At 39.1% G+C, this 20,507-nt stretch overlaps 1 protein-coding gene across 2 annotated transcripts in view; it reads right to left on the reverse strand.

Moving 5' to 3' along the window:
* The window catches only part of PRKAR2A (protein kinase cAMP-dependent type II regulatory subunit alpha), a 108,056-nt gene that overhangs the window by 31,931 nt on the left and 55,618 nt on the right, over positions 1-20,507 (reverse strand). For both annotated transcript variants that reach the window (XM_073901163.1, XM_025885082.2), the window contains exons 2-4: positions 16,452-16,487; positions 5,474-5,526; positions 2,670-2,753 (exon numbers count right to left, since the gene is read on the reverse strand). In XM_073901163.1, the coding sequence (XP_073757264.1) occupies positions 2,670-2,753; positions 5,474-5,526; positions 16,452-16,487 (173 nt within the window). The remainder of the gene's footprint in view (positions 1-2,669; positions 2,754-5,473; positions 5,527-16,451; positions 16,488-20,507) is intronic.

The raw sequence follows: 20,507 nt of genomic DNA on the forward strand, positions 1-20,507 counted from the left end.
CTTCAGCTCGGGTCATGATCCCAGGGTCCTGGGATCGAGTCCCACATTGGGCTCCCCGCTCAGCAGGCAGCCTGCTTCTCCCTCTCCCACTCCCCCTGCTTGTGTTCCCTCTCTCGCTGTGTCTCTCTCTGTCAAATAAATAAAATCTTTAAAAAAAAAAAAAAGACTTGTACAAAATGCCCACAGCATTATTCATAAGAGCTAAAAACAAGAAATAGACCCAGTATCCATCAACAGGGAAAAAAAAAACGGATAAGCAAGCTAGTATTTTCATATAATGGCACACTACTCAGCAACAAAAAGGAATGAACTAACATTACCAGCAATAAGGCATCCTGACATCACAGACCCCTTGATATGATGCTCTGAGAAAGACAATATAATTTCTGTAGCAGTCAGGCCAAGAATGTATGTATATCCATATTCCAGTCATGAAGAAACATCAGACAAATCCAAACTGAGGTACATTCTATAATGAAACAGTACTCTTCAAGGTGTCAAGATTATGAAAGACCAGAAAGGACTGAAAACCACGACAGACTGAAGAGAAAGAACTAAATGCAATGTGGGATTCTGGATTGGATCCTTAACCAGAAAAAAAGGAAATATAAGTGAGAAAATGGGTGAAATCCCAATAAGGTTTGTAGTTCAACTAATAGTATTATAACAATGTTAATTTCCTGGTTTTGCTCACTGTCCTACGGTTATGTTAAGATGTGAATCCTGGGGGAAGCTGGATGAAGGGTATATGGGAACTCTGTACTGTTTTTGCAGCTTTCCTGTCAGTCTAAAACTAATTCAAAATAAAAAGTGAAAAAGGAAAAGGAATGAACTACTGATACCTGCAACAGGGATGAACCTCAAAAACTGTGCTAAGTGAAAGAAGTCTCACACAAAAGAGTGCATACCGTGTGATTCCATTTATATGAAACCCTAGGAGAGGCAAAATTAATTTATTGTAGAATAAATCAAAATAGTAGTTGTTTCTAAGAGGAGGCGAGAATTGATCACAAGGGGGCATGAGGGAATTTTCTGGGGTGGTGGCAATGTTCCATAACTTGTTAGGGAATTTGGGTTACCCAAGTGTATACACTTCTCAAATCTCAGTGAACTCACTTAAAATTTAGACATTTCATTGTATACAAACTTTGTATCAGAAGACTATAAACAGGACAAGCAGCTCCAGGATATGCATGCCAAAGTCTTTAAAGGAAGGTATAATGGTATCTGCAACTTAACTCTGAAATGAACCCAAAAAAGTAAGATGGGTTAATGCAGGGGCCAGCAAACAGCTGCCTGTTTTTGTAAATAATGTTTTACTGGAACACAGCCACACCCTTTCATTTATGTATCGTCTGTGGCTGCTTTCCTGCTACAATAACAGAGTTGAGTAGTTGTGACAGACATATTTACTACCTTGTTCTTTAAGAAAAAATTTACCGACCCCTTTGCTGAAAGATGGGTAGATGGCATATAACAGCAAGCACAGTAAAACATTAATCATAGAATCAAGGCAGTGGATGAATGTGTGTTCTATAGAAGTCTTTCAATTTTGTTGTATTTGAGTATTTTCATGACGAAATATTAGAAAAAAATCACTACATCTGACATTTTAGTTATAAATAAAATGGTAAAATGGTTTTCTTCAATACTAAGAAAACTCTGAATATTAGATTGACATAGCAACTGTCCTTAGAACATCTGATGATATAAAATTTACAAGGGGTTTTGTTCAGTAGGTAAAAGCAAGTCTTCTTTCAATTGATACAGATGGATCTTCTAGGGAAAAGAGGAGACACAGACCAGCATTTCTCACAACCAGCCTTTCCTTGAGGTCAGGGTCCTTGTTTTAGTCAGCCTGAGACTAATAAAACTGACTGAAGTTCTGGCTATTCTTATAGCCACACAGCTCCCAAACAGACTGGTTTATAGATATCAGGGATGGTTGTGAGGACGTCATTAAAAGACTTATTTGCAGGAGCTGTGTAGTAGGGGAATTCTAATCCCATCCTTCTTGTCTCCGCACATTCTAGGATTCTCCGCCCAGTACCTCAGCTACTTATACAGCTTCAGCGTGTGGCTCTCAAAGAGAAGAAGTAATGAAATTTGAAGATTCTCTGTCCTCATGAGGTAGCCCCTGCTCTCTATCGCCACCAAGGGAGGGAGGACAGGTCCAAGCATAGATCCCACACCAGAGCGCTGCTGACACACACCACTCCCCATGTCTGAGGTCTTTGCTGAGAAGCACACAAGAGATGCCCCACATCTAAGGCCTGAGAAGTCACAAACCTCCAGTGGGTTAACTGCTACCAGAGAAGAGAACTCCATAACTTGCATCTTTGGAGAAATTACTCTGCAGCATAAATTCAGACCCTCCAAACTAAGCCACGGTCATGCAAACCTGAACATTTCCTTTTAACATGACCAAGTTGCATGGTCCTCAAAGTGGTATTTTCTTGGAGGAAGTACCAAAGCAATTCAGAGAAATACTAGAAGTCATCTGAAAAGCTCATTATGAGTTATGATGGGCAACACAATGCAAACATTTGTAGGTAAGATGAATCTAAAGTTTTCTGCCTTATATAGCTTAGGCTAAGACGACAAAAACTGTTTAAATGACAAATAGGAGAAAAGCTGAAAGACAAAAATATTTTTAAAACCAATGTTACCTGATCAAGATTTTTGAAAAGGAGAATATCTTTGCAAGCTTCCTGAAGTCTGCATCTCTGTTGATCAGTTTTAGGATGAATCACCTGCCAATCCAAATGAAAGCAGGGAAATATTTTTATTCCATTTTAAAATTTGACTTTACTTACAGATCGGTAAATTTCTTTCTCCTAAAAAGTGGGGAAAATTAAGAGCATGTTTACTATGACTTTCATTCGATACAAATACCAAGCAGTGCCCTGATCATGGAGGGGCACTGTGATGGGGGCAGAGCACTTACCTTGGGGCCACTAACTGACTGTGTGACTTGCAGCAAGTCAGCTACCCCCTGGGAGCCTCAGCGTCCTCATCCGTAAAGCAGAGGGCTATTGATTTGTTCATTCAACAGATACTAAGCATCTACTAGGTGCCAGGCACTGTTATACCTCTGGGGACACGGGAAATGCACAGGTCAAAATAACTGCTCTCATCCAGTAAATCTGTAAAATATGTTAGAGAGTGACAAGGCTAAGGAGAAAATTAAGGTAGGGAAGGGTAATAAAAAAGTGTATGTGTGTGGAGTTGGGCGGATGAGGCCCCATTGAGAAGGTGACTTTGTGTAAAGATCTCAAGGAAATGAGGATGACCTGAGGGAGTGAGTCATGTGGACATCTCTATGGGAAGAGCACCTCAAGCAGAGGGAACAGTAAGTGAAAAGAAGGCCTTGTGGTAGGTGAAGAGCATGTCTGAGAAGAACCAGGAGATGGGTGTGACTCATGCAGAGCAAGGGTGAAAGATCAGGATGAGACCAAATTGGGAAGTTAGGTGAGGGTGATGCCCAAATCACAGATGGCATTGTAGGCCACAGAACTACAACTTTCCCCTAGCCATATGGGGGCAATTTGAAGGCTCTGACTGAGGAATTAAAAAGAATTAAAAAGATAAAAAATGTTTTTAAAGGCTAACACTGGCTACTGAGTGAAGAGCAGCCTTGAGGGAAGCAAGAGTAGAAGCCAGGAAACTACTGTGATTATTCCAGTGCCAGATGGTGGTGGTCAGGACTGGGGTGGTAGCCACGGAGGTGTTGACAAGTAGTAGAGTGCTGGATATGTTTTGAAGACCAAGCCCATCGGATTTGCTGGAAACTGAATGCCCGTGTGAAAAAAATAAGAGAAGCTGAGGGTGACCCTCAAGTTTTGGACCTGAGCCCTTGGAAGGATGGAGCTGCCATGAACTGAGCTGGGGAAGACTATGGGTGGAGAAGAATGTTTAAAGGGAAATAATCAGGAGCTCACATTCAGCGTGAGTTGCCTATTGAAATCTAAGTGCAGATGGCAAGTAAACAACAGCTGTACATGCTGTAGTCCAAACATCAGTTTAGTAGTAGTACTGGTGGAATCTACTAAATTAGAGTTGTCAGAAGGATTAAATAAGTTAATACATGCAGTATTTAAAACAGTAACTGGTATTTAGTAGGTGCTCAAAAACTGTTATTATTACTGATATTAAGTGTTTATTGAACTAAAAAAATAATTAGTGCTTAGTATTGCTGTTATAATTTAGAGACCTAAGTACTAAAAAAAAAGCACATTTCTTAATCTGATGAGAAATAACAGATGTCAAAAGTATTAAGTAAAATTTAATTTGTGATATTAAAAAGTTAGTAAAAAACTGCTTTAATTTTTTTGGTGGGGGAAGGGGTAGAGGGAGGAGGAGAGACAGAATCCCAAGGAGACTCTACACTGAGCACACAGCCCAATGCAAGGTTCCATCTCATGACCCTGAGATCATGGCCTGAGCTGAAATCAAGAGTCAGATGCTTAACTGACTGAGCCACCCAGGTGCCCCTCCCAAAAAACTGCTTAACTGCTTTAACTTTTAAAAGTCATCAAGAATTTTATAATATCCAGAATAAATTTTTAAAATTTACATATCTATTATATTCACACAATGGTAGCATTTTATTATTAGAATACTTCAGAAATCTTTCATGGGCTGCTCATTTTACGGCATACTTGAAAGATCATTAAAGCTTCTTTTAAAACATCAATCTTTTAAAAATGGTGGTTCAGATATGCTTTTATAAAAATAATTTGGTAACTGTACAAAAGTTTAAAAAGTCTGAGTTTTTAAGAAAAGACCAAAAGTGAACCATAGTCCTGCCACAACCACTGTTAACATTTGGGATATATCCTTCCAGAAATAATTCTTTGTACTAATAAATACTAGACGGATGGATAAATATATGTGTGTATGTGTGTATTTTAAAGTTTATTTACTTTTTAAAGTAATCTCTACACCCAACATGGGGCTCGAACTCACGACCCCAAGGTTAAGTGTTACTTGATCTTCCAAAAAGGTCAGCCAGATGCCCCAGATAAATATTTTTTTAATTATTTTTTTATTTTAGGAAATGGCTGCAGATTCTCTTGATTTGAATGCACCATAATTTAGCCCCTGGTAATCCCCTATTTTGGGGGCATTGTTCGCATTTTTTACTATGACAACACTGCAATGATCTCTGTTTATACATCTTCAGGAAGGATCCAGCTGCTTATTAGGGATGAATTCTCCTTCAGGTAACTGCTGAGTCAGTTGGCTTGACTATGTTTAAGGCTTTGACAGCTACAGCTAGGCACCCCATCTTATCATAACCTCAACCAGTCCTGCTTTCATTCTTCTTAATATTTATCTGGTAGATAAAAAAAAATAGCACCTTGTTGAGATTTTAATTTGTATTTATTTAATTACCAGCATGATGTAGAGGAGGAGGGGAGTGAGTGGGGAATAAAGCAATTCTACCTAAGGCCTTCGCAGCAGTTCTTACCCTTGGATCAGTATCTTCCTCTTCTTCATCAGGGTTATAGGTCTCAGCACAGACTAAATTTGGAGAGAAAAACATAAAGAGAAAGTGAATAAAACAGATGTGTACTTTTACTGGAAAAATAGGAAGTGAACACAGTTTCCTGTTATTTACTGTTTTCTAAAACTATAATGATTTTTAAAGCCCTTTCATCAATTAATAAATATATTAAGTACCTACTCATGCCAGGAATGCTATTAGGTGCTAAAATGCCAGCTTTCTAGGGATTGGCAGTCCCAAAGAGGAGAGAGTTGGTAAAAGATATCATAGAGTAAATCCCATGGTAGTGGCAAGGACAAGCAAGGAGGTACTATCTCTGCTGATTTTTTTTTTTAATTTATTTGACAGAGAGAGACACAGCGAGAGAGGGAACACAAGCAGGGGGAGTGGGAGAGGGAGAAGCAGACTCCCCGCTGAGCAGGGAGACTGATGCGGGGCTTGATCCCAGGACCCTGGGATCATGACCTGAGCTGAAGGCAGACGCTTAACAACTGAGCCACCCAGGCGCCCCTCTGCTGAATATTTTTTAAACAGGGGTGGAAAATCAGAGAGTACAACATATGCGATATAAACACATGGACATGGATATGGAATAATTATGAAAAGAATCAATTAAAATTGCTCAACATCATTCTGTACATGTATGACTTAAAAATAAGAACGAATGTTAAACAAAATGAATACTATATGTCAGTCTTTGTTCTGGGTACAGTATTAAATAAATCTAAAATCAACTTGATTTTCTTTGTAGGTAGCCTGTGTTTGTTGTGCTGGCTGCCTGCAGGACTTGTCTCTGTTGCAATTCAAAGATTCAGAAAATATTCACTGAACATTTGTTTATAACAGCAAAATATCAGAAATGATAGAACTACCCAAAAAATACGACATAACTATTTGAATAATATGCTATAAGAAAGAATGAGGAAGATCTCCACGGGCTAAAAGTGAATTCTAGGGAAAAAGAGCAAGGTGAAGAATATATGTAGTATGCTATCCCTTCCATAAGAAAGGACTTCTATGAGAAAGGAGGAGAGCTAAGAAGAGGGGAAAATAAATATAAAAATAAGAATATATACACAAAAGTTTTTTTTTTTTTTTTTTACCTATTTTTCCAAAGGGAAACAAGAGAAGAATAAACCAGGAAGTTAGCAGGCAAGGACTGCAAATGGTTTCTGACCCTACATTCAATGCATTTGTGTGATGGCTAACAACTAGGGAACAAACTGATACATACTGCTCTCAATTTAACTCCTGGTTTCTTAGACACATTTACTCACTGAAGCCTTGGTCTAGCTGCATGCCAGCTTCCCTTTCCATTGACTCTCTGAACTCACGGAACACCTGAGAAATGGTATGTCATGTAGACATGAGGCCCCTCCTGCCTGGACTACAGTACTCTAGTGTGGGCCACACCTCCTGTACTGTAATGCCATCAATACTCTGCCTGTCCAAAAGGGATCCTGTACCCTCACACAGAGAAAAATTAGGGAGAAGGGAGTTATTAAGAGGACAAATACCATTCTAGTCCCTAAAACAGCATCAGGTAACGTTCTGCAGGAAGGTCCGCCTAGTCCCCGGCTGGTGCAGGCTTTGGGTAGCTGAGCCAGGGAAGTGACAACAGGATGTAGATAATGACTCACTAACTCTCTCCAAGTCATTCCTGATTCCACAAGAGGAGGTCAGCTACATTTATCTCAGATCTGTCCTAAAGATTAAAACACACACTTTCCTCCCTGCTCAGTGGGGAGCCTGCTTCTTCCTCTCCCTCTGCTGCTCCCCCTGCATGTTCTCTCTCTCTCTCTCTCTCTCTCTCTCTCTCAGGAATGACTAAGGAACGAGGAAGCAGCAGTGAAGGCAAACACTGTTAAACTGCAGCCTCTTGGTTCTCTGTGCTCTTCATTAACGTTGTCATTAGCAGCCCAGGTTTGTTTGTTTGTTTTTTTCTTTCTTTCTTTCTTAATGTATAATGTATTATCTGTTTCAGGGGTACAGGTCTGTGATTCATCAGTCTTACACAATTCACAGCGCTCACCATAGCACATACCCTCCCCAATGTCCATCATCCAGCCACCCCATCCCTCCCACCCCCCTTCACTCCAGCAACCCTCAGTTTGTTTCCTGAGATTAAGAGTCTCTTATGGTTTGTCTCCCTCTCTGGTTTCATCTTGTTTCATTTTTCCCTCCCTTCCCCTATGATCCACTGTCTTGCTTCTCAAATTCCTCATTATCAGTGAGATCATATGATACTTGTCTATCTCTGATTTATTTTGCAGCCCAGGTTTCTAAATCAGAAATTTGTAACTCATCAGGACTTTCTTCATTCACCTCTTATCCAATGAATACATCAAATTCTACTTCAAAAATGTCTTCTTAGAAAAAATGCATTTAAAAACCCTCACTTTGGAGACAGATGGGTACATGAGTATTATTACACTAACTTTCTCTACTTCTGCGTATGTATGAAAATTTTCATTTAAAAAGTTTAAAATAATAAGCCTGCAGGGTTGAGACTGACAGGATTTTACTGATAATGACACAGTCTTGGCTAGCCTATTTCCAGGCTTGCTTTTCCTTTGATTTTGAAGGAAAGTACTTTAGTGACTTAGCTTGTTTTATATTTTTATTTTTTAAAAAAGACTCAAAGGTCTTTCTTTAAAAAAGATTTTATTTATTTATTTTGAGAGAGAAAGAGCATGTGCATGTGCGCCTGAGCAAGTGGGGGTGTGTGGGGTGGGGTGGGGAGAATCTGAAGCAGACTCCACACTAAGCACTGAGCCCAACTCAGGCTCGATCTCGTGACCCTGAGATCATGACCTGAGCCAAAATCAAGAGTCATATGCTTAACCGAATGAGCCACCCAGGCGTCCCTCATTTTTATATTTTTAGACATAAACATAACTGAGGCAGGAGATGTTACAGTCTTGAAGTCTTAAAGTATAGCACTGTGATTTAAACAAAAGTAGTTAGTTCCAGTAAAACTATTATTAATGTTTCTATTTGTGGAAAAGCATTTTATTTTTCAAAACTGCTTTTGAATTTTTCCCTTTTCTTTTGAACTCCAGACTCACCTCCCTTCGCCTCTTCCCCGTTTCCACCCAACCTCCCTACTTTTTCCTGGTCTTGACCCCAAATCACTTTTCTCATCTTTCATATAAAAATCCATTTTTAAGTGTCTATGTGATTGTTGCCCCAGAGTCTGTGTGATTCCCTATGAAGCCTCAAGAACAACACTGTCATGAGATGCTTAAGATCTACTGAAAATGAAGACTGAAAGAGTAGCACAAACCCTTGTTCCAGCGAACTTGTTTTGCCACAGTTCTCCAGCAGATGTCACTGGTCAGCAACATGAAACTATACAAAGGGACAAGAGACCATCCAGCACAATTTCTTCTTCTAAATTTTAAATGCTGCTTCTGTCATCCAGAAATGTGATTCATTTTTTTAAAGATTTTATTTTTAAGTGATTTCTACACCTAACATGGGGCTCAAACTCACAACCCTGAGATCACGAGTTGCCCACCCCACTGACTGAGCCAGCCAGGCACCCCTGGAAATGTAAATCATTAAAATGTGCTGGTGAGAGAAAACTCTTTCATTTCTACAAAGAAATGAGCACAGATCCTGGTCACAGCCTGAGGCTCTATGCTCTCCTGCCATCTCCCATGAAGAGTTGACTCAGCCTGTGTGTATTAGTCAACTTGGGCTGCCATAACAAAGTATCAGGCTGGGTGGCTTGAAGAACAGAAATCTATTTTCTCACAGTTCTGGAGGATGAAGTTCAAGGTCAAGGTAATGGCACCATTTTGTTTCTCCTGGGACCCTCTTCACTTGACTCGCAGGTAGCTGCACTCTGTTCCTCACATGGCCCTTTGTCTCTGTGGTGCACTCCTGGTGTCTCTTCCTCTTCTTATAAGGAAACCAGTCCTATTGGATTAGGGCTCCACCCTTATAACCTCATCTAACCTTAACTGCCTGTTTTTTTTAAAGGCCTTTTCTCCAAATAGTCATATTGGGGTTAGGCCTCACGTAGGAATTTGAGGGGGACACAATTCAGTATGTAACACTGGGTTTCTAAATTATTTCTAGTAATGCTTGGTAATATTTCACCTGAAGATAGCTATTGGTGGAAAAAATACTGAATATTGTGAAAGGATAGCAAGAGAAAAATCAGTATTTCAGTCCATTATAAGCATGTAAGCGTTAAAAGGCAGGGACACCTGGGGAAGGAAGAGCACCAATCATGCAGACATGAGTGACCACCATGGCACCAGACTCTACTGACTGGTCAGTCATCACCAGAGTCAGATACTCCCCGCCCAAATGTGGCATGATGTCAACACACAAATTTCTGATTAAAATGCTTTGAAGCTTCAACACGTATTTAATAAAAGAAAGGGTTTTCTGGGGATGAAGTTTCTTAACAAATCAGACTAACGTTTCAAACTCAAAGGCAGTTAATACTACTTTAGGACTATTTCAAGAAAGCTGCCTTTAAAGAATTTATGAACTCTCTTCATCTAATGAATTTATCACATGTAATAGGGCTGTTCTCCTAGAACTTAAACTTGGAAGGCACAGCTTTTCAATTCCATTGCTTTGCAATGGAGAGAGAACATCAAGGAGGGGAAGAGCTCATCTCTGAAGCTACTACATGCACTGGTGTCTGAGCTTGGATCCACCCACCACTCATTCACTATTTCTCTATGTCCCAGATCCTTGTCTCTTCAGGGGTAAGAGGGCATAATGACACTAAAATCATGTAAAAGGTTAACACTGGGCTGCAGGGCACCTGGGAGGCTCAGTCAGTTAAGCACCTGACTCTTGATTTCAACTCAGGTCATGATCTCAGGGTTGTAAGATCAAGCCCCACATCAGGCTCCACACTCAGTGGGGAGTCTGCTTGAGATTCTCCCTCTGCCCCCACTCAAATAAATAAATAAATAAATATTTTTAAGATTTTATTTATTCATTTGAGAAAGAGAATGTACATGCACGCGCAGGGGGAGGGGCAAAGGACAGAGGGAGAAGCAGACTCCCCACTGAGCAGGGAGCCAGACATGGGGCTTAATCCCAGGACCCCCGGATCATGACCTGAGCTGAAGGCAGATGCTTAACCAACTGAGCCACCCAGGTGCCCCAATAAATAAATCTTTTTTTTTAAAAGTTTTATTTATTTATTTGAGAGAGAGAATGAGAGACAGAGAGTACAAGAGGGAAGAGGGTCAGAGGGAGAAGCAGACTCCCTGCTGAGCAGGGAGCCCGATGTGGGACTCGATCCCGGGACTCCAGGATCATGACCTGAGCCGAAGGCAGTCGCTTAACCAACTGAGCCACCCAGGCGCCCTCTTTTTTTTTTTTTTAAAGATTTTGTTTGACAGAGAGACACACAGTGGGAGAGGGAACACAAGCAGGGAGAGTGAGAGGGAGAAGCAGGCTTCCCGTGGAGCAGGGAGCCCGATGCGGGGCTCCATCCCAGGACCCTGGGATCATGACCTGAGCTGAAGGCAGACACTTAACGACTGAGCCACCCAGGTGCCCCCCAATAAATAAATCTTAAAAAAAAATTAAAACACAGGGCTGGGCTCACAGGAGATACTCAACAACTACTAGCTCTTTTATGCTGCTTCATGTTCCAGACTATGATTCAGTCAGACATGCTGAGTTGTTGTTGAAGTCTCTGACACAGCACATGTCCTCACACAGCTAGTTATTGCTGAAATCCCTGGATCACATAAGGAACACCATTCCCTACCTCTCTTTCCAATCTTATTTTATCTCCTCACCCACAGTCAGAGCAGCCAGATCCAGTTCATCCCCCTTTGAGTCTTAAGACATTCTTTCACCTAGAATACATTCTTCTTGGTACTAGCCAAACAGTAACCATGTTTTACAAATTCCAGTGCAATTTCTGCCTCCTTCAAAGAAATGTCTCTTGATTTTTTTCTGTCCACAGTAATTTCTTCTCCTGATTTCTGATCCCTTCCTTTGTTCCTTTCTTCTATCCATCCATCCATATTTACTGACATTGTTCTAAGTGTTAACTATATGCATCAATGAACAAAACAGATGAAACTTCTCTGCCTGATTGGAGCTTACACTCCAGCATACGGAACTAGATAATAAATAGGACAAATAACAGGGGGAGAGAGTGGGAGAGACAGACAGTAAGAAGAAAATAAAGTGAGGGAGATGGGTGTGTGTGTGTGTGTGTGTGTGTGTGTGTATTGGGTCTTACTGAAGACCTGAGAAGGTGTCTTTCAAATGAAGGTCTGAAGGGTGTGAATAAGCAATCCACAAAGATAGTTTTGATGAGATATGGGAGCAAAAGTCTGATTAGACTGGACTCAAGAGAGAATAGAAGAGAAACTTAAATACAGCAAATATGGACAACTCCTTCAAGGAATTTGCTATAAAGATAGGGAGAAAAAAAAGGGTGGTGGCTGGAGAGGAAAGAGTGGTTTAAAAAAAGCTTTATTTTTTAAGAACTGGAAGTCAATGCTGTGTTTCTCCTCTGAGAAGAATAATCCCACTGAAGGATAAAGAGTATGCAGGATGAAGGGATGAACTAATGTACAGGTGGACACTGGACTCATAGGTAGGTAAGGAAGGATAGATGTGGTGGGAGTCTATGGAAGCTATCTTCTGTTGCTTCCGTTTTCTTCGTTAAGAACAAAATCATCTGCCAGGCATGAAGATTAAGGAGGAGGTGCAGGTTTTGGGAGAAAGAAGGTATGAAAGGCTTATCTGGGAGAACAGGAGAGCGAAAGAAGTACAGAGACACAGTGTGACTGCTGGCATCCAGAGCCTACTAGTGAATGATCAGGTACTGAGAGTAAGATCAGTCAACAGGGCTGTGTATTTTCCTTCAATCATGTACTGCTGTGGTGCAGAGTCAGAATAAATGGACAGCTGGGCTTAAACAGAATATAGTTTAGCCAAGTAAGTAAAAATGAAAAAGGAAATTGAGGGTATGTGCCACAGAATGGTTATAATCGCTGATCAAGGAATTTAAGGTTAGTAAAAGGTGAAGCGAAGAACAAAAACGAAGATCAAGTTGTCAGGGTTGGAGCAGGAGAGCAAGAGCCCAGACGACAGCAGGTGGTGGGAGATGAGGATCACTGACTGAGTATGAAGAACTGTAATGCTTGGGGTGCCTGGGTGGCTCAGCTGGTTAAGCATCTGACTCTTGATTTCAGCTCAGGTCATGATCTCGGAGTCATGAGATTGAGCCCTGAGTCAGCTTAAGATTCTCTCTCTCTCCCCCCCGTCTGCCCCATCCCTAAAAAAAAAAAAAAAAAAAGAGTTGTAATGCTTGTCATCCCAGAGTATGACCAGGGGGAGGAGGAGCTAAAGTAGGGTGGAAGACAAAAGGTCAGGAATGGAAGGGCAAGACACTGAAAGAATCATCTATATGGAAATCAGAAGAAAACAGCCCATGCAAAAACAGCCCATGCATTATTAGATAACTAAAACAAGGAGGAGAAATGGCTGATAGAATATAATAATGTGAGGTTTGAAGGTGAGGGTTGTAGGGAGGAGGTAGGAGAACAGTCTGGAAGCACTAAGGAGTATAAAAACATTTACCCATCTCCTGTCCATGTTACAAGAAAGGTGGAAGAGAAGAATCACCATTTGAGAAGACTGCAGGGCAAGCCAACCTTCAGCTAGATCCAGAAGATGAAAGGCTGGAGAGGGAAGAGTGTACAGGCTGAGAATTTAGGGGATTTAGATGAAAACTGACCAAGAGGTCCAGAGGGTATAAGAAAGGGTCCTTAGAGACAGGAAGGGTAGTACTTAGGACCCATGCTACCTTTGGGCACATTATCACTTTGACTGTTCCAAGTGACTTGACTTCTGCTTTGTCCTCAGTTTCTGCATCTGTACAGTGGGGATAATCATGGCACGTACCTCACAGTGTTAATGTGAGGACTATGTTCGATGACATAAGGGAGGCATTTCGAGAGACCCTAAAATTGTGCACCTAGCACATAGTCTGGATTAAAAAAAACATTAGCTATTCCTACAGGCTATTTTCTCTCCTGCATAATCATTTTGGATTCTTTTAAGAATCTTTTAACTTAACACTTGAATAATATTAAAAAGTTTAAAATCTTCAATTAGATTGTTAAATCTAAGGAGGAGGGATAATACCATGTACTTGTCTGAGTTCTCCACAGAGTTCAAGGCCTGAACAACACTGACAGAAAGCTTAAATAGCAATTCATGAACACCATCCGTGACCTCTGGAGGAGATGTCACTGTAGTCTCCATTTCCCAGATCTGTCCTACAGATGTCAAGAGATATTACTAATCATTTAGGAAAAGGGGGTATAGGGCAAGGATGAACACAAATGGAAGATAATAGCTCACGGATCTCGTACCAACCTTTAATCCCCACTCTATTTTTTCTCTGTAATGTCTCTCTACATAGAACACATTTTTTTCAATCTCCTTTCAACAGACTTTGGTGTACAACCTTACCAAAGGCTTTCTGAAACACAAATGAGCAGATTTTCTCAAAGAAGAGGACTGAGGGACAGAAAAGGGCGCCTGGGTGGCTCAGTCGTTAAGCGTCTGCCTTCAGCTCAGGTCATGATCCCAGGGTCCTGGGATCGAGCCCCACATCAGGCTCCCTGCTCAGCGGGAAGCCTGCTTCTCCCTCTCCCTCTGCTTGTGTTCCCTCTCTTGCTGTGTCTCTCTCTGTCAAATAAATAAATAAAATCTTACAAAAAAAAAAGGGATTCCTAGTCTCACTACATATTAGGTCATGTGACAATTTAAAATCAAGAAACCTTTCTAGAATGAGGGGATATGAAAGAATGATGTGATACATATAGCTCACATTGCAGTTTGAAGCACATTAACATTCCCATTATACAATCAAATAAACTCTAGATGTATCCAAAAGTCAAACATTTTAATTATAAGGAAACTTCTAGAAAATACATCAGCTCTATAAAAAAAGGACCTTCTCAGCTTAAGAGCAATTATTTAAAACTGTGTGTATATATACATATATATATATATATATATATATATATATATATATATACATTCAATTAATATTTAGTGAGTGCTTGCTATGTGCCAGGCAGTGTTCATGGAGCCAGTCCCATGTTAAAATGTCTGAGTCAACAAAAAAAATAGCAAAACTAAAATAAGTAGCACAACCAACTAGGAAAATTTTGCATTAAAAATTTCAAAAAGTTGGGCACCTGGGTGGCTCAGTCAGTTGAACTCTTGGTTTCAGCTCACGTCCTCATCTCAGGGTCGTGAGATTAAGCCCTGTGTCTGGCTCCATACTCAGCACACAGTCTGCCTGGGATTCTCTACCTTCTCCCTCTACCTTTGTCCCTCCACCTGCTCATGTTCTCTCTCTCTCAAATAAATCTTTTTTAAAATTTTCAAAAGGTTAAAAATCATGATAGAAATTTACTCAAACTTAAAAAAAATTTACTCAAACTTATAAAAAAATAATCTGGATCATAACAGAGGAAGATATTGCCAAACTATTCCCGTATAAGAAAATAAAAATAGATTTCTCATATTTGGAAAATATTCATTTTTGTTAATAATCAAAGGAGTGCCAAATAAAACAATCTGAAGTACTATTTTACATCTAAATTAAATAGGTACCATCTATGTTAGTGAGATGGTGGTGGAAGAGAAGTCTTTGTAGGGTGTCTTTCTCCCTGTAGCCTATTCTGTAGACTGCCTCTGGAAAGCAATATACAGAAAAAAATTCAGGCAGTGCTCAGTCTCTGACTAGAGAATGCTACCCAGCACTGTAACTGAATAAACAGTTTTAGTGGCTCAACAATGTATGCAAGTAGTTAATACAGTATAATTTAGAATACCAGAAATAATAATAATAATATGAAAAGGAGTTTTACGAATAGACATTTTTCCAAAGAAGACATCCAGATGGCCAACAGACACATGAAAACATGCTCAACATCACTTAACATCAGGGAAATGCAAATCAAAACTACAATGGGATATCACCTCGCACCTGTCAGAATGGCTAAACTCAACAACACAAGAAACAGCAGGTGTTGGCAAGAATTCGGAGAAAGGGGAACACTTTTGCATTGTTGTTGGGAATGCAAACTGGTACAGCCACTCTGGAAAACAGTATGAAAGTTCCTCAAAAAGTTAAAAATAGAACTACCCTATAATCTAGCTATAAATACTAATAGATATTTACCCAAAGAATACAAGAATGCTAATTCAAAGGGATACATACACTCTGATATTTATAGCAGTATTATCTACAACAGCCAAATCATGGAAACAGCCCAAGTGTCCATCGACTGATGAATGGATAAAATGTGGTGTGTGTGTGTGTGTGTGTGTGTGTGTGTAATGGACTACTACTCAGCCATAAAAAAGAATGAAATCTTGACATCTGCAATGACATGGACAGAGCTAGAGAATATAAGGCTAAGTGAAATAAGTCAGTCAGAGAAAGACAAATACCACATGATTTCACTCACTTGTGGATTTTAAGAAACAAAACAAATGAGCAAAGGGGAGGAAGAGAGAGAGAGGCAAACTAAGAAACAGACTCTTAACTACAGAGAAGACAATGATAGTTACCAGAGGGGAGGTGTGTGTGGGGATGGGTTAAACAGGTGATGGGGATTAAGGAGTGCACTTATTGTGAAGAGCATTGGGTGATACATGGAAGCATTGGAAAAAAAAAAAGTAGTTTTTAGAAGCCATAATTATAAACATGGGAAAATACTAATGATATAAATGAGACAAATATGTACATATATTCTCAGAACTCAAAATGAAACAGAATGAAGGAATTACAGGTAATTTTTATAATGTTCTGTAATGCTAACTTACCTTTTTATTTAAAAGATCAGTTTTTTATTTAAAATAATCCCATCTTAAAACAGCATTTTAGCAGTATGTTATGAAAGAGAATACATACCTGATACTCGCCGATCAAATCTGCCAGGAATTGGAACTGTAAAACAAAGAAGCAAAATTTAGTCATCATTATGTCACATGACCCCATTTTTAACAACAGAACTAAAAGCACCTTAATACCAAATGTTGGGTCAATTCATACTCTTTTTTAATCAACCACAGATAGTTGTTCAACATGATCACAAAACGCAATATAAGGAAGAACTTACATCTTTGAAAACAAGCTCTTTATAACTTTAAGGTACTCAGGGTGGCAATTTTCTGTTTACATTCATGTTCCATCTAATTTGTATCATATCAAATGAATAAGAAGTCTACTAAATTTATTGGTAATGTTATGATATTAAATAGTTAATTTTCTTCTTTAATGTTTTTCAAAGATAATCCCAATACCTGCCGGATAATAGCCTTTAAATTTCATTTTAAAATACTTTAATGAGGGCGCCTGGGTGGCTCAGTTGGTTAAGCGACTGCCTTCGGCTCAGGTCAGGATCCTGGAGTGCCAGGATCGAGTCCCACATTGGGCTCCCTGCTCAGCGGGGAGTCTGCTTCTCCCTCTGACCCTCCCCCCTCTCATGCTCACTCTTTCTCTCTCTCTAATAAATAAATCTTTAAAAAAATAAAATAAAATACTTTAATGAGCATTACACTAAAATGAAAAAGAAATTAACCATTAAGTTATGTTCTCCGTCAGTATGTCCACAGTGTATCAAAATCAGAAAAATGTCTTTAGGCTGAAAAAGAATCGCATAAGCTTTCCCTTTGCTAATCTCTTCTACTTTTCACCTATCGTTCCTTATGTTTGATGATTATCTAAATTCTCACTACTAAACTATATCATATGAATACAATGATTTTTTTAAAGATTTTATTTATTTTTTTTAAGTAAACTCCACCCAATGTGGACTTTGAACTCATGACCCTGAGATCAAGAGTCACATGCTCCACTGACTGAACCAGCCAGGCACCCCAAGCTGGGTTTTAACCTTCAGAGCTTAATCTGATTATTTTTATTTAAAAAAAAATTACGTAAAATATCCCTTCTCACCCTCCATAAAAAGATAAACTTGAAGATTAGTGAAAAACAAATTGAAGATGGCTCAGAGAGCCAAACTCAACTAATGTGAAGCCTCTGAAACAAAAATAGACCCAGGAAGGAGACAAATGTTCATTCACCATAACAGGACTAGAATTCTCTTTTTGCATGTAGCATGGGGTAAAAGTCACGTTACCAACAAATAGGCAAAAATTCAAAAGAAAACTGTAGCCATTATTGATAGAATAGTCCCTCACTACTTCCTCAATGAAACTGTGGATATGTCAAAAAAACAAAAACTATGGATCTGTCAAAATTAATCCTCCCACCAGCAAACAAAGACGATAAATTCAGTTCAACAAATACAGGTAGGCTACCTAGTAAATGGCATGCACTGCAGTAGACAATTTGGAAGACACTGGTAAATAAAACAAAGACTCCTAATTTCATGAAGCTTGCATTCTAGCTTGAGGGATGTGGGAGAGTTTCCTTTGGTCACTTAAAACACACGTTCCTGTCACTCAGGCAGACAGATGAAATGTATACCAACTTAAACTGACAAACCAAGGCCTCATGGAATTTCCATAATTAAAATCCCACTAAACATTAGTATACAACATAAAATTATAAAACATACAATGAAACAATTTAGCATGGGTGCTATCAGGGGATATCTCAAACAAAGGGTTAGATATTAAGATTAAGAACTATTATAAAATAACAGAATTTTTGGGGGAGATTTTATTTATTTATTTGACAGAGAGACAGTGAGAGAGGGAACACAAGCAGGGGGAGTGGGAAAGGGAGAAGTAGGCTTCCCACTGAGCAGGGAGCATGATATGGGGCTCAATCCCAGGACCTGGGATCATGACCTGAGCCAAGGCAGAGGCTTAATGACTGATCCACCCAGGCGCCCCTAGAACAGAATGTTTAAAACAAAGACATAAAAACAGGAATCAAAAGCATAAATAAAGGAATAAGATACAACCAAAACAAAACAGGGAGACTTGAAAAAAATTTGGAACTTCTAAGAAAAAAACAACACATTGAAATTTTAAAAACTATGATGCAAGGCACCCTATCTGGGTATATAAAATCTAAAATGCTGGAAAAATCATTGTAAAACATCATTACCAACAACTTACTACAATAATATTGATTTAAATGTATAGGTGGAAATCAAAAGGGAAATTAGAAAATATCTTGAGATGAATGAAAACAAAAATACAATACACCAAAACTTACGGGATGTACTGAAAGTAGTGCTGGAGGGAAATTTATAACTATAAATGCCTACTTTTAAAAAGAAGAAAAGTCTCAAATTCATAAGCTAATTGTACAATTTAAGGAAGTATGGAAAAAGGACAAACTAAATCCTAAAGCAGCAGAAATAAGGAAATTCAGAGTGGAGAGAAACTATAAAATAAAGCATAGAAAAAAAAATCAATGAAACTAAAAGTTGGTTCTTTGAAAAGATCAACAAAACCAGCAAACTGTTAGCTAGACTGACTAAGAAAAAAGAAGATTCAAATTACTAAAATTAAAGTGGGGACATTACAATGGAATACACAGAAATAAAAAGAATTATAAGAGAATACTATGAAAAGCAGTAGGTCAACAAATTGGATAACCTAGATGAAACATGCCATAGGGGCGCCTGGGTGGCTCAGTCTTCAAGTGTCTGCCTTCGGCTTGGGTCGTGATCCTAGGGTCCTGGGATCAAGCCCCGCATTGGGCTCCCTGCTCTGCGGGAGGTCTGCTTCTCCCTCTCCCACTCCCTCTACTTGTGTTCCTTCTCTTGCTGTCTCTCTCTCTGTCAAATAAATACATAAAATCTTTTTTTAAAAAAGAAACATGAAATAAACAAATTCCTGGAAATACACAAACTTCTAAAACTTGCTCAAGAAGAAACAGAAAAATCTCAACAATCTATAACAAACAGGAGGATTGAACTGATAATCAAAAATCTCCTAACAAAGAAAAGCCCAGGACCAGATGTCTTCATTGTTAATTCTACTAAACATTTAAAGATTAACATCAATCCTTCTCATACTCATCCAAAAAAATCAAAGATAAGGGAACACTTCCTAACTCATTTATGAGGTCAGTATTACCCGATAGCAAAGCTAGAGAAAGACACCGCAAGTAAAGAAAATATTCATTATGAATATAAACACAAAAATCCTCAAAAAAATACTAGCACACAAAACCTGGCAACATATTAAAATGATTATATACCATGACCAAGTGGGATTTATCCCAGGAATCCAAGGGTGGATTAAAATAAGAATATCAAGCAATATACACATTAACAGAACGAAGTGGGGGGAACCACATTATCATCTCACTGATGCACAAGTATGTGACAAAACACTCTTTAATGATAAAAAATAAACTGGGAGTGATGTCTGGGTGGCTCAGTCACTAAGCGTCTGCCTTCAGCTCAGGTCATGATCCCAGGGTCCTGGGATCGAGCCCCGCATCAGGCTCCCTGCTCCATGGGAAGCCTGCTTCTCTCTCTCCCACTCCCCCTGCTTGTGTTCCCTCTCTCGCTTTGTTTCTCTGTCAAATAAATAAAATCTTAAAAAAAAATGAAAATGAAAATAAAGTGACAGTATGGCTAAAATTATTTAAAAAAAATAAACTGGGAATTATAAGAGAATTTCCTCAACATGAAAAAGGCACAGCTAACACCAACTCAGTGGTAAAAGATTGTAAGCTTTCTCCGTAAGATCAGGAACAAGACAGAATGCCTGCTTTTGTCACTTCTACTGAATATATTACTGAAAGTTCTGGCCAGAGCAATTAGGAAAGAAAAAAAACTATAAAAGGCATCCAAATTAGAAAGGAAAAAGTAAAATTATCTGCTTGTAGAATGACATGATCATCTATGTAGGAAACCTTAAAGAACCCACACAAAAAAGTTAGATTTAATAAGTGAATACAGCAAAGTTGCAGGATATAAAATCAACACCCAAAATTGTCTTTCTATACTACTGCAATGAACAATCCAAAAGAAAA

This window comes from Callorhinus ursinus, unplaced genomic scaffold, assembly GCF_003265705.2.
Source record: "Callorhinus ursinus isolate GAN/ISIS: 27379988/994484 unplaced genomic scaffold, GSC_fseal_2.0 scaffold15, whole genome shotgun sequence".
Classification (NCBI taxonomy): domain Eukaryota; kingdom Metazoa; phylum Chordata; class Mammalia; order Carnivora; family Otariidae; genus Callorhinus; species Callorhinus ursinus.